Source organism: Festucalex cinctus, chromosome 11, assembly GCF_051991245.1.
Source record: "Festucalex cinctus isolate MCC-2025b chromosome 11, RoL_Fcin_1.0, whole genome shotgun sequence".
NCBI lineage: Eukaryota > Metazoa > Chordata > Actinopteri > Syngnathiformes > Syngnathidae > Festucalex > Festucalex cinctus.
In genome coordinates, this window is record NC_135421.1 from 10,194,442 (window position 1) to 10,208,919 (window position 14,478).

The 14,478-nt window shown below is 38.8% G+C and overlaps 1 protein-coding gene across 1 annotated transcript in view; it reads right to left on the reverse strand.

The window, feature by feature from the left end:
- Positions 1-13,663, reverse strand: part of tnfsf11 (TNF superfamily member 11) — a 16,475-nt gene extending 2,812 nt beyond the window's left edge. The window contains exons 1-4 of the mRNA XM_077536981.1: positions 13,551-13,663; positions 11,101-11,315; positions 7,405-7,440; positions 1,845-1,971 (exon numbers count right to left, since the gene is read on the reverse strand). Coding sequence (XP_077393107.1) covers positions 1,845-1,971; positions 7,405-7,440; positions 11,101-11,315; positions 13,551-13,560 — 388 coding nt within the window. The 5' untranslated portion in view covers positions 13,561-13,663. The remainder of the gene's footprint in view (positions 1-1,844; positions 1,972-7,404; positions 7,441-11,100; positions 11,316-13,550) is intronic.
- Positions 13,664-14,478: the final 815 nt, after the last annotated feature.

A 14,478-nucleotide genomic window follows, 5' to 3' on the forward strand; every position in this document is an offset into this window, starting at 1 on the left:
CTCTACGTCTGGTCAAGTTTCACTACGTCTAGTCAAGTTTCACTACGTCTGGTCAAGTTTCACTACGTCTGGTCAAGTTTCACTACGTCTGGTCAAGTTTTACTACGTCTTCACATCAACTCAAGTCATCTTCACGTCACGCCAAGTCTTCTCCACGTCAACCCAGGTCACGTCATTCCAAGCCATTCTCCACGTCATTCCAAGTCATCTCCACGTCATGTCAAGTCAAGTCTTCCTCGCTCACGTCCTGCCCAGTCAGTCCACGTTCCACCCAGTCCGTTATTTAGTGCCAATTAATAAAGTGATTCTCATTCCTGTGAGTCCTCTTCCTGTCTGGTTACTCTGTCTTTGGGTCCATCTATACGCTCCACATCACAACACAAGTCATGTAACCATGTTAAAAATCAAAAGAGTTTGCGACTTCAATGCAGCAGCAGTGAGTCAAGCTCCTTCTATTCTTCTCCCACAACTATTACAACAGATATCGATCTGTTTGGGAGACAAGACCCGCAATTGAGGATATTGTTCCGTATGTGTTGTGTTGGCTGTCTCACATACACCCCAGCAGACATGTATGCTATGCAGATTATTTATTTATTTATTTTTTTCCTCATGCGTGGGGGAGTTTTACTCCAAGTTGTTAAAATGGCTTTAGAAAGTGAATCTCTCACAGTCAGCAATGGAAGACCACAGTGCTATTGCGGTGTTGTGCTTATAACGTTTCTCTCATAAAATGTACTATTGTAATGACTGAGTCGTATTAAAGTCATCATTTACCCTGAAATACATTACAGTTGACAACCTTGTCGGCTGTAAGCAACAGAGGTATACATAGTATTAGACTACTACACAAAGAGCCGCAAATATTTCAAACCTGGCTGCTTAGTTTCCCAAATGAACTGTATAAAAGAGTGAAAAAGTAGGTGAGAGCTTTGTAGTGAATGTTTTTTTTGTTTTTTTTAAATGCCTCTGCTGACTAAAGTTGTTTCATGTTGTTAGTCGGCTCCAGTATGTGTATATAAAAACACTTCTGCTAGTTGACTGTACTTTCACATTCTGTTTTCTCTCTCATTCAAGCAAGTTAGCTTGTTGAAGTGCAAATCAACAATGCCAGAGAGCATCAGGTCTGCAGAGAATATTTATGTTTTTAAGAGGAGGCTTAAGACTTACTTTTTTAGTTTGGCATTTGATTGACCTTTTTTATTTTTATTTTATTTTATTTTATTTTACTTATTATTATTTTTACTTTTTTATCCCCTTTTATTTATTTAACTTTTAATCTATATTGTCTTGTAGCTTTGTTTTTATTTATTTATTTTTTCTATCGTGTTTAACCGTTTTCTTTTAGTGTTTAAATGTTTTTATTTGGTAGTTATAAAATTTTTAGCTCCAGTGTTTTCTCATGGGGGAGCCTCCACAGTGAGAGGGATGCTTGGTCTTCATCCATCTCACTGTGGATGAACTCCTCCTGGGTGCCTTTCCTTACAGGGTACATCTGTGCCCCGCCATGTTGTGGTTTTCATGTGTTTGTTGGGTTTTGGGTGTGTCTGTGGGTACGATCATGGGGATGGGGGGGCTTTTTCTTTCTTTTATTTTATTGCATTATGGATGTCCAGCACTTTGAGTTGCATTTTAAATGTATGAAAGGTGCTATATAAATAAAGTTGATTGATTGATTGAAATCGGAAAAACAATTCCATGATAGCGATTAGCGAAACTAGGTTTTGCTACTAATTGACACGATTTTAAAGAATGTTTTATTTTTACACCAAACACTAAAAACATTTGATATTAGGACGAATCACAACACATTCCATGCACTTAAATGGGTGAAGAGAACTCACATTTAGCCAACTGTTGATGCACCTTGATGGGAAGGTGGGCAGAGGGTGGGCTCTCCTTCTGGTTCTTGAAGCGTCGGTTCTTCTTGGTTGCTTTCAGTGCGTTTAGCACCGGCTCCGTTTGTACTTCCTACCGCAAAGAACGGACGAGACGACAAATTGTGACAAAAGGGCAGGAAAAATGTAAAACGACACACCAACCCCAAAACACCAGTAATAAACCCATTAAATGTTTCACCACAGCTGTCATTTGAAATAATTGTCAAGTCTTTAAGTGTGTGTACTTGACGGCAGTCGAGACAGAGTGCGCACACACTGTCTCATTCGGTCCAAACATGGTTTCCAAGCAAGTAAACAGTTACCGCCAACTCACAGCTGGCTTTAAAGCAACAATATTTACACCCTTTACATCAACATAACAACTTCACAATCATCTTGTTGCTACACTTCTGGCTGGTGATAAGGAGAAAAACGTCACCGAATTGCCAACGAGCATTCGATATTGGTGCACCAGTAAGGAGACATTTTTGTGCCCAAATTAAATACACTGGTCAACAGCCAATCACAGCTAAAGAGAGCATATACTGTACAGTATCCAGCCACTCATACTTACATTCACACTTATGAACAATTTAGAGTCTTCAATGAATCTTTTTGGAATGTGGTGATTTAATACAGCAAATATCTAGATACACCAAGATATGTGGAACATTTCTTATCTTATACCACTTAATAACAACACACAATTATCATAATTATTCCTCATTTTTACTGCATTTAATCTTAGTTTACTGTTTATATTGATCGATAGGATTTAGATAAGGTTTTCTTCTAGCGAGGAAACATTTCTGGCTATCAGAGACAGCACCACTTTTCTCTGTTTGAATTGGAATTGAGAGCAGCCAAGCTAACTGACTGGATGTTTTACAAATCCAATCCAACCCACTCCACACGGCTGTGGTATCCTTGAGCAAGACACCGATACCTTGAACTGCTCCCCTGGTGCTTAAGCAACCCCCTACTCCAGTGTGTGCCAATGACAATTGTGTGTTTGTGTGTTCACCACTGTGATGGGTCAAATACGAAGGTCAAATTTCACGTATGTGTGCGCAAATGACAAATCCAGATGATGACTCTTCTTACTCCTTTTTGTTGCGGATCAATGCTTAATTGACCTTTTATCAGATTGACTTTCCCCCAAACTGCAGTGGTATACTTATCTTTCATAAATGTGGGGATGAAATTGCATTAAAATGTACAAAACAGTTAATCTTGTCTGGCCAGGAGCTCAGCAGACCGAAATCTCTTATCCGAGAATGACCCCTGGAGAGAAGTGTTGTTGAATATGAATTGTACTACTGCATTAGTAGATATCACATTGCATTGTGACTTCCAAACATGCAATTCGGGCTACGTTGCTGCCATAGGAAAGAAAACTCATGAATAAAATTGCATTAACCGTTTCATGTTTAATAATCATTAGATTTGGAATGGATAATCTGTTTTAACTTGTTGATTTGTGTTAGGTATGTCGACCGTATCATTGTGACTGAGCCAGCAACTGAATTTCTGAAAATTGCCGGCAGATAAAGTATCTGTCAAAGTATATTGGCCTCCCAAACAAATGTTTGTGTGATGAGTCAGTAAACTTAAGTAATATACTAAACTTCAAACCAAGACATTAGTGTAATTCTAGGTTAGTTACGTGACCATCAATGGAATAACTCAGGAGCCGTTTTACTTTTTCTGTGTCTTTTTAAGACAGAGTTAGAACACCTGTGCAGGGATGGCTGAAAGGAAATGAGGGAACTGCCATTCCACAGGTGAAATGAGGAGACCGAGTGCTGGAGACAACCTTGGCGGCAATTGTGGGCTAGAAGTTCCAAGCCATGCCATCTATCATCTGGAGTCAAGGTGTTGATTACTTTGGGAGGAAAGCCAAAAGCTAAGAGAAACATCCAGCCAAAGAAAAACAGATGCCTGAAGGAAAAGCAGTATATCGAGGGAATCTGTGAAGAAGGCTTTTGAGAATCAGAAGAAGTTGAGAAATCTGTGACAATTCAAAGGAACACAAAAAATCCCATTTTCGAGAGGACAATTTTTGGCAGGTAAAGTATCACTCAAATGAAACCTTCCCTCCCAAAAAATGCTTGTGATGAGTCAGTGGAACCTTTGTAAATTTTGGAGTTCAAACAGACACATCAGTATACCTCACGGTACTTCAGTTCAGTGAGTTAGTACAGTAATAAGATGATGTTATCATTGACCATAAGATGGGACAGAGCTGAGTTGAGGAAGGTGAGATTCTCTTTGAGAGTGAAAAGGATGCACAAACTCATCAGAGCACCAGCATAGACTGGAAGTTTTAGGGACAGAATAGAGAGAACACGTTGAGATGGTTTGGAGATGTGCAGAGCAGGGATGGTGGATCGATCTGTAAAAGTATGCTGGAAATGGAGCCGCCTGGGAGGATGCAGACCAAAGAGGTGCTGAATAGATGTGATGGGGAAGACTTGTAGATAGCCGAAGTTAGAGCAGAGCAGACCAGAGGACAGGGAGAGATGGAAGATTATGATTTGCTGCATGTGGCAAGAAGGAAAAGTATAAGATGATCACAGTTGCAGAGCCCTGCAGCTGGTGTTGCTGGTTAGCATTCAGTCAATGTCCTTCAGATCATGTCGCTTAAAACATATTTGGACTAACAATATTTAGATGAGCAGAGCTCAGCATAGGCCCAGCCTGAATGTCCTGTCTCTCAACAAAGGGTACAAAAAAACGGACTAATAACCAATCCACCCACCCCGGTAGTCTCATAACGGATCTTAAGCGCAACAAGAGACGAGTGTTCCTGACATGGGAAGCAGCGCGGGTGGACATCGGCACATCCTCTCAAAGGAAATTAGAAATAGATTCGTTTGTTAGAGAATGACGGCAAAGCCAAAATGTGCTGCGTTGTTTTTAATCGCAAACCACAAAAAAAGAAACTCTAAAATGTCCCTTTGGGTGGATATCCCGTATTTACTGTCTTGTATGTATGCATATGCGCAATTAGATCATGTTCTCGTAGTAACAGAAGTTTGCTAGAGGGTTTAACTCAGGGGTCTGCAACCTGCGGCCCTGGAGCCACAATTGGCTCTTTAGTCACTTTCCTGTGGCTTCTTGTGGATCTCTTGAAGGAAAAAAAAAATATTTTTTTACAGTTATTATTTAGATAAAATATTCTTTAAATGATAAATTAAAAAAAAGTAAATAAATAATAAATAATATTTAGATGAAAAAAGAATAAATGTTAAAAAAAAATGTTCACATGTCCACATTTTTAAGTTGTCAGAAAACATTCAAAAGGTAACAATAAATGTCCAAAAAGAAAAGAAGAAAGGCAAAAAAAATAAAATTGCCATAAAATGTCTTTGGAATTGCCATGAAAATTTATTTTAATAAGAGGCAGAAAACAAAATGTTCAAAAATAACCATAAAATGTCCAAAAACAAAAGAAGAAATTCTGAAAATTACCTTAAATTGTCTACGAAACTGCCAGAAATGTCAGCAAATTGATAGCAAAAAAGGCAGAAAAATGTGTAAAATATATATACATAGCCAAAAAATGTCCAAAAATGGAAGAGAAGCAGAAGATGATCCTGTGTCCATAAAATTGCCTAAAATGTCAATTTACAGAAAGTCAGAAAAGTCTCAAACGTATGAAAAACAAAGTCTAAAAAATGACCAAAAGTGAAAAATGGTTAAAATTCCACCCAATCCTTCCCAGCACTCCCCGACGGTTTTGAGTGTGCTACCTGCACAGGGAAACATGCTGCCTTCCAGTGATATGCAGTATAGTGCTTGAGTACCAGGCTTAAACCAGGTTATGTGGCGCATTTCTTCACCCACTTAATACCAACACACTATTATGATAGTTAGTCCTCATTTTTGCTGCATTTAGTCTTCGGTAACGATTTATATTGTTGAGAAGGACTTAGTGGATGTGTCTTTCGAGCTACAAAACAATTCAGCTGGTCATAGATTGCCCATGGCCTCTGTTTGAGAGAAGCTAGCTGTTATGTTGTGCATGTGTTAATATTAAAGCCCAGCATTACTACACGCAAGCTAACTTACTGGGTACCCATTTGAATTCTAATTCCTATTCGGACACAGAGAGCAGAAATGTTATAAAAAAAATAAAAAAATAAATAAAAGATATCTGTATAATAGCATTGATTTGAAGTGAATACAGTGAGTGCATTTTGAATACTAAATATAAATGACTATTGTGGAGCCCGAGCCGCAGTGTCGACTGGAACGCAAATTGTCATTGAAGATGCCTTTCCACATACTGTACACTTTAATTCAGCTGAGAAACTGATCATGAGATTTTTCTTAGTAAGTGCTGCTGTTTTGGTTGGCAGCAGAGCTCACGTTTAATTGAAATTGGCTTGTGGTGGTTCACTGAGTAACACTAGTACAAAGTTGTACTGCATGTGATCTTGTTTTTACACTCACCCTGTGTTGAAATTAGTCAAATTTTGTGGACATCATCCATTTTTGTATGCATATCAAGTAATAAAGATGTTTTTCTCGGCCACAGGTGGCTTTTACAATGAAATCATGGGTTTTTCACACTCAACTTATCGGAGGTTAAAGAATGTATATATAGTGCAGCCATAAATCTGCAGAATGTGTCAGGTTTTAATGACATAACCACATCGTTAAAGCTGTCAATCTGAACAGATTTACCTGGAATGCTTTGAAAGGCAATATTGATTACCTCAGCTTCAGTGTCACTCATGCGACACGGAGCATAAGTCGGTGATTATATTGTTGTGGTATGGCAACAACAGCAACACCAAATCACCAGTCGTTTATTACGAAGCGGATTGTTGTACAATAAGCATGTGTAAGCCTCCTTTTGCCCTATTAGCAGCGATATATTCTTTGTGACTTAGAAAAATTACAAATCATACTGTTGTAGGTTATACATTTAGATAGAGTCTAATGCACAATATACATTTTTCTTGTTTAATTTTAAAGGGAGAGTGTGTAGATTTTTTATTTTTTTTAATCTGTCCATGTTCATTCATTTTAAAAGTTCACTATGTCCTATTGCTTTTCAAGTTTTTGATGGGCTTAAACAGCCTTTAGTTTTCAAAAGTAATCTGTTATTTTGGTATGTACTCTACAGCAATGAAATTGTCTGCTTTTAATTCCTGTTTTAATGTCTTCATGTATATTTCGATTTCTTTTTCATTATTGCACCTTTTCCAGAAACTATTTTCTACAGCTTTCTGATCAGCTGTTACTGATACTTGTGTTTTTCAATGTTTTGGATTACATTTTCAGTTAGATTTTGTCATTTGATGGGACTTTTTTTTTTTTTTTTTTTTTTTTTTTTTTAATACCTAAAGACCTATTTACGCATGTCCATTTTGTGAATGCATCTTTCACAGAGTTGGCTTTCTTTGTGCTTTTGATTTGCCTCACAGTTGAGGGTTGTACTGCCACCACAACATACACTAGACAGGCATTGGCTAGCATCCATTCTCTTCTTTAAAATGAGTGCCACACTCACCTCTATGGGCCGATGTGGAGCAGTGGTCAGATCTACCTGGAGACGGCAAAAGAGGACAGAGGTCAGTGGATCATCACACCATTTAATAGAATGTACTAAGTATGTTCTTGTCATTTGATAGGATCACTCTTTAAAACGTAGAGGAAGTCCAGGCTACTTGTGTGTATTGTGTGTGGGTGGGAGTGGAGTTATTTTCCAGTTCCAAGTTCACGCAACATTCCCAAGTAGCAGGCTTAAGAGTCAAAAGTGATTTGGAGCTCGGTTGTTCTTACTCAATTGTGTCAACAAGGCTTTAGGGCTTGTTACAACGAGGGGAGGAAAAAAAAAAAAAAAAAAAAAAAAAAAACGACGCGAGTGATCAGAGCAACATTCCTGATCTCCGGGAAAGTCGTGCAGGTGTTGAAGGCGGCTGATGGTCCAGTGCCAGACCTGCAACCTCACACTTTTCCTGACTCATGCACGCATGCACCCCCTGTCATCAGCATGACAAAGCCAGAGATTCTCCTCGAGGAAGAGTCGAAGTCTGACTGCTATTCCAAGTCCATTCCAAAGCTGTCAAATTAAACGCAGTCACTCTTCTCTCTCTGCTGGCCTCCACCCAGCAACAAATAGCATACTTATAAAAACAAAGTATCTTCAGTTGAAGTATGAATGCCAAGTGTATGTAATAAGTATACTCATATTTCTTTAATATGGATGTCAGATGTCTTCTCTCCACCAAGCAGTTCCAACTTCCATATTGTGGTTAACAGCAGGTCATGAACCTGTGAGCCTTTGCAGATTGAGCTACAGTATACTGCTGTTTCAAGGGTTTCGATTACTCATGTTACTATAAACATGCAGGATGAGAGGTGTTCATTCAAAATGATGGGGTTGAACCGATTAGTTGACTAGTCACAATCCGGATCATAATCATCTATAATGGCCAACTATGTTAAAACAAACAAGGAATTCTCTCTACGAACAAATACTGTAAGTCCCTCCAACCATACTTGCAGCATGCAAGTCCTCAACAGGGGGTGCCAATGATTATCACGGCAGTCCTGTTTGTTGCAGTCTGATTTTGACCTTACTTGAAGTGGCACCAAAGACAAAACGGACTCAATGAGTGCTGTATAGCTCAACAGCTGCTGTTGTTTTTGTTGTGGCTACAACAAAACAGGTGGCACCAATTTTACATTATTGCAGGAAGACTGAATATTTGTCAAGTATAAGATAAATAATACCCACTCAGTATATCCATGCTAATTATGCACTTTTCTTTGTAGGTAAAGTTATAATCCTTAGAAACTTTAGAAAATACATGATACAATACATATCTCTATTTTTAATATTTAGATTTATTTCAGTACTTTTAAAGGACAGATTTATAAAATATGACGAATATCGATCAATTGTTGCCTTTGTATTATATTGAATGTTACTGTCTACATTAGAAATGTAAGATTGTTTTATTGCCGGATTGACACCGAACTCACACCATGCTAACCACCATCTAGACTTGAGGCTAATTTTAGGCATGTCTTGCCTAACATTAGCCTCAAGGATCTGGCAAGGTTTGTTTTAGCAAAAGTTGCCAAGTTGTCAACTATTTAATTTCCACTCATCTTTGCACACACTTAGGTGTTGATAGATGTTTGAATTGTGTAATGTTCATAGCTGTTTAAGGCAGCTACTTTGTTAAGTTGCTAAAGTCCTAGCTTAGCTTGTCCGCCCGACCTAGCTCTACAACATGGCGGACGTGACTGAAAACTATCTGTACCTCTGTGTGGTTCTCAGAGTAAAAAAATAAGGTTGTGGATAGCAAGCGGTGCCACTAGCTTTGGTTATTGGGGACTACCGGCTTCATTTTAGAGGCAAAATAGGTAGTAGTAGATTGTTAGGGTTATAGGTGAAGTACTACAATTGGCTGGCAACCAGTCCAGGGTGTACCCTACCGCCTACCGCCCAAAGCCAGCTGTGATAGGCTCCAGCACCCCCGCGACCCTTGTGAGGAATAAGCGGTCAACAAAATGGATGGATGGATGGATGGATAGGTGAAGAATTGTTTTAAAAAAAATATATAAAAAAAAAAATAAAAATAAAAAATAAAAAAGAGAGAGAGAGAGAGAGAGAGAGAGGGAGCAAAGTCCAATAGTGACAATATGCTCTGACAATAAATCTTGGACAAAACAAATTGTAAATGGTAGGGCAAACATACAATAAAGTATTTCTCCTTTAATGAAAAAAAAAAAAAGTCGCAGCTGCTAACTGAATGACTCCAAGTAATGCATGAGTACAAGTAGCAAGTATTATTAGACTCACTTCTTAGCCATACTTGCCAGCATAACCAAGCACTTAAAGCAGTTACATATCTGTAATAATATACTCGGACTTGTCTCTGTAGATTTGACTTACACACATATTGTGTACAGTACCAATAACTGTCTACAAACCATAACCAATGCATACAATGAGCCATTGTTTATCTCAAGGGATGCGCTCCAGACAGACGAAAATCCAACCATATAAAAAACTTCCTATACTAAATAGTTAAAATTTTATTTGTCACTCCCATTTGACTGTAAAACTGACACAATAGGAACTTAAACATTGTGCATTTAAACACAATTTTCCCAACTGAAGGTGTGTAACTAAATACAGACTTGCATGTATATGTATACTGTAAAAATCGGGGGTCCATCATACTTGACAGTAAGCCATACACATACATATCAGTAACACATATACAGTAGGCTTGATGTGCATAACCTTTTACACCATTTAAGCTACAAAAATACGACTAATGTCTGAAACATTCCTTATAAACTCACTTATAAACTACAGATAACCATGCTCACCTACTTTAGTTTATAATACGCATACTTGCACCACTTGAATGAGGTTTTTTTTCTCTCTTCAAGGCACTCAAGCAAAGTGTTTATGTAGAAGACGAAGTGAAAGCATATCATTCCATAAACACAGTGAGTGCGAGAACCAGCAGAAAGTTATCCGGATGCTTTCCAGGTGAACCCAAAGCACCCTGACACAGCTCAAATGTGGTCTGCGCTTTTTTGGCTTGTCTCGACATGACCATCATCCAACTACCCAAAAACCACCACAAAGTCTACAAAAAAGCCAATCGTGGCACAATGTAAATATTATTATAAATGGAGAGAGGGGCTTTCATAATGACCTGACAAAAACAAATGAGCCATGCAGACTATTTTGATTTTTTTTTTTTCTTGTCATCTTTTTTTGTTGTTGTTGCACTTTGCATGTTGGAACATCTCAAGTGCTCTTGAACTTTTAGCAAACTGTTGTTTATATTGCAGTGCTTATCTTGCACATATTAATTACAAATAACAGCGGATGTGCGCAGTCGAGTGGAAACATCTGCGTTGTGCAAGACGTTATGTTGGATATTTTTTATTTCATGTTTAAGTTGCGTGGAAATGTTTCCCACATCCCGCAGCAGAAGAAAGCCCACTGGACGCGACTTTGTGCACCCTTGACGCGCATCGACAGATCTTTACGCACACTTTTAAGCCTTTTCTTTTAAACTACAGATGACACTCAACTACCCGGCTTCCTTTGGAACTTGGCAGCTTTTAGTGCACTATAAACTTGCGCAAACCAAACCGAACTTTGCAGCCAAAAGCACCCACCTTAAAAAACAGAAAAAGAAAAGAACGGTAAAAAGCAGCCGTTCCTTACCTCCTGCAAATAGCCTGTCAGGTGCAGCAGGATGGCCACGCTGGATGCCACCTGGAGCAATCCCATGACCAACAGGGTGCCGAACAGGAGCGGCCGGTGCGAGTGCTCCGAGCCGGCCGCCGGCTGGAGGCGGTGGTGGCCGGCCTCCACGTCCACGGTAGTGCGCAGGTAGCCTCTGTACTCGCCATGGGCGGCCGCCATGCTCCCGTGCGTGCCTGCGTGCGGATGGGACTCAGTGGACGCGCTGAAGTGAAGCAGTGCGAGTGCGTGTGTGAGAGTGTCAGTGGTGAAGTGGGTGGGCCGAAGCGCACAGAAGAGAGTTTGAAGTGAAACTCCCCCTGCTCCTGTCCCACTGGTGAGCCGGCTGCTATTAGTCCAGATGGAGCTGAGCGAGTGAGTGAGCTGCAGGTGGTGCGCCAGTCCTTATCACAACCAACCACAGGAACACGTGACCTACCCACTCCCTTTGCGTACTCAACCCCATCACTTTGGCGCGCCACGGTTTTGTAACTATGTGACGTCATGACAAAAAAAAAAATCTGATTTCAATATAGAGTTGGCTGCACTTAATGGCTTTATTATTATTATTATTTTATTTTATTAGTTTTTCAAAAGAAAATGTGTATCCATAATCAATGTTGTTAATTAGGGGGGTTAAAAAAAATCGATTCGGCAATATATCGCGATATTGCATCGCTCAATTCTTGAATCGATTCAATAGGCGGCTGAATCGATTTTTAAACTTCCATTTTTAATGGAAAAATATTCAACAAAACGACTTTCTTAGGGTTAGGGTTCACACCTTAAGCATGAAAGAATGTTATATTAACTCATTCACTCCCAACCATTTTCACTGAAGTGTTTTCCTGGATTTTGATTGATTTTTCAAGGCCCGCGAAATACTATGTTCTATGCTATAAAAATATGGAACATACCAAAAGAGAGATTAGAGTCTCTTCTTTTATCAGGTAAAAAAGTATATTCCTATCTGTTTCCGCTGTGCAGCAATTAGCAATAGAACATAGCTAAGTTTCATCGTTTTTCACAATTCTGCTTAGAATTGTGGGGAAATCAGCTTGTTTTAACATGGCCTTGTTGATCTCTTATACTCTGCTGCCACTCAACCATTTTCTGCAGTAGAAAGACTGCATCAAAGCCTTCTCTATGCTCTGGCATAAAAAAAAACAACAACAAAAAACGTATAAATACGTCTTTGGGACACTTAAAACATATAAAATATGACGTATTTATACGTTTTTGGGAGCTAATGAGTTAATGGAACATTAAGCCTTAATATTTTATTTCAATGCTGTTCTAACATGAAACAGATTACCATCTGTATAAGACTGAAGTTTCAGATAAATAAATAATACATTTTCATCCAAATCTTACACTGTACAAGTTTACTGATTAGTATTTTCTAAATTTGAATTTAAAAATTTGCAACAATCGACTTATAAATTTGTATCGGGATTAATCGGTATCGAATCGAATCGTCAGGTACTAGGCAATTCACACCCCTATTGTTAATGTAATGAGAACCATGCTTTTCTTTTTTTTTTTTTTCTTTTTTTTAAAGTGAATTTGTTTTTGTAAAAAAATGATATCATACGACAGCGTATTAGGGCCACGTATACATATTTTAGAGGGTGGGGGAAATATTCAGAGAAAAATACTCGCAAATTTGACACTTTATAAAGTGGCAAATTTGCAAGTTTAGAAAGTGGCAGATTTTCGAGAAAATAACTCAGAGAGACTTACGAGAAATAAACTTAGCCTAGCCACTTTTTAAAGTGGCAAATAGTGGCAAATTTGCCACCTTCTAAACTCGCAAGTTTACGAGTTTGTCCCCCCCCCCCTACCCATCCTTGAAGACATTTTTTTCCTTATTTACTTTTCAAAATAAATTGTTTTGTGGCATGTTTCACTGTCATTGCTTAGTGGTTTAAAAACACGGTACTGTAAACTAATTGTCAAAAAAGAAGTTTGTGTTATGAAATGTGGGATATGGTGGATGGACCCAAAGGGGGAGAAAGACGGCAGGGAGACAATATATGGAGCTTTGTTTTCAATGACTAAATAAATGACTGGACGGGACGTGAACAGACCGACGTGGATAGACTTGGTATTGGTATGGCATAGCTTAGCACAGTGTTTTTCAATCTTTTTTGAGCCAAGGCACATTTCTTTCATTGAAAAAATTTTGCGGCACACCAACAGCTGAAAATGTAAAAATAAAATTAAAAAAAAGCTTATATTAACAATATAAGTGTAGTATTGTTAATATAAGTGTTTTTTTGTTTTTTAACATTGAAGAATGACGTTATAACGTCTTGAATAGGAATCAAATAAACACAAAGAATAAAGTATTTTATAATCTTTCATATGTACACACACATTTTTGTTTTGAAGTGAAGGGTGTTTCGTTTGGAGATGGCGTTTAAGCTTACTTGGGACCATAGCACTGTTGGAGAGCTTTTCACCACATACCAAGCACAACGGAGTCTGTGCCGTTGCATCTCCGGTAAAAGTAAATCCAAATGAAAGATAGCTTTCGTTGCATTGCCTCACGCCAGAAACTTTGCTGGACATCTTTGCTTTCTTTTGACCTCCACTCATACAAGGGCCTTCATCTGGGTCCGGATTTTGTCCAGGGTCCAGTTCAGAGTCAGCATTTTTCCTCTTCAAAAACGTATCCATCACTTTCACCGTCGTCCTGCTATCCACCTGTCGCCTCATCCATGCGTCATTAATTCGCTTGTCTCCAAGCACAAGGCAATTAACTACCTGCTGCTGCTGCTGCTGCCGCTTACTGGTACGGAAGAGTACTACATGATTACTCACACCAGGACAAGACAAGATAAGGTAATGCTCCCACAACACGTGAACAAACACCACTCCCTAACTAGAACACCAATGGGACACTAACAAGACACACCTGGGAAACACAGCAGGCAGAAGGCACTAATTAAATCAACACACACTGGGAAGGGGAATGGCACACAGGTGGACCTACTCAGACATAACGAGACAGGGGAAACATACAAGAACACCAGACAAACACAACACACTCACCAAAATAAAACAAAACTGAAACATGACAGTTTGACTCGTTATTGTTGTTGTTGTTGTTGTTTTTTTTACAATTTAGTTACACAAACATGATCTATAAAACCATGCAAAACTTTATTGTTGGTGAAAATGCACCACAAGTCTGATGTATTAATTTTTTAAAATGTGTCCTCCTATTTGATATTACGGAAATGGCCACCCCAGTGTTGACGCTGTAATTGCAATGGAAGATACCCAAAACATACCAGGTTTTTATACACATTTGAACTGATTCTAAGCAGAACAAATCCAACTCTTGTGTGTTGT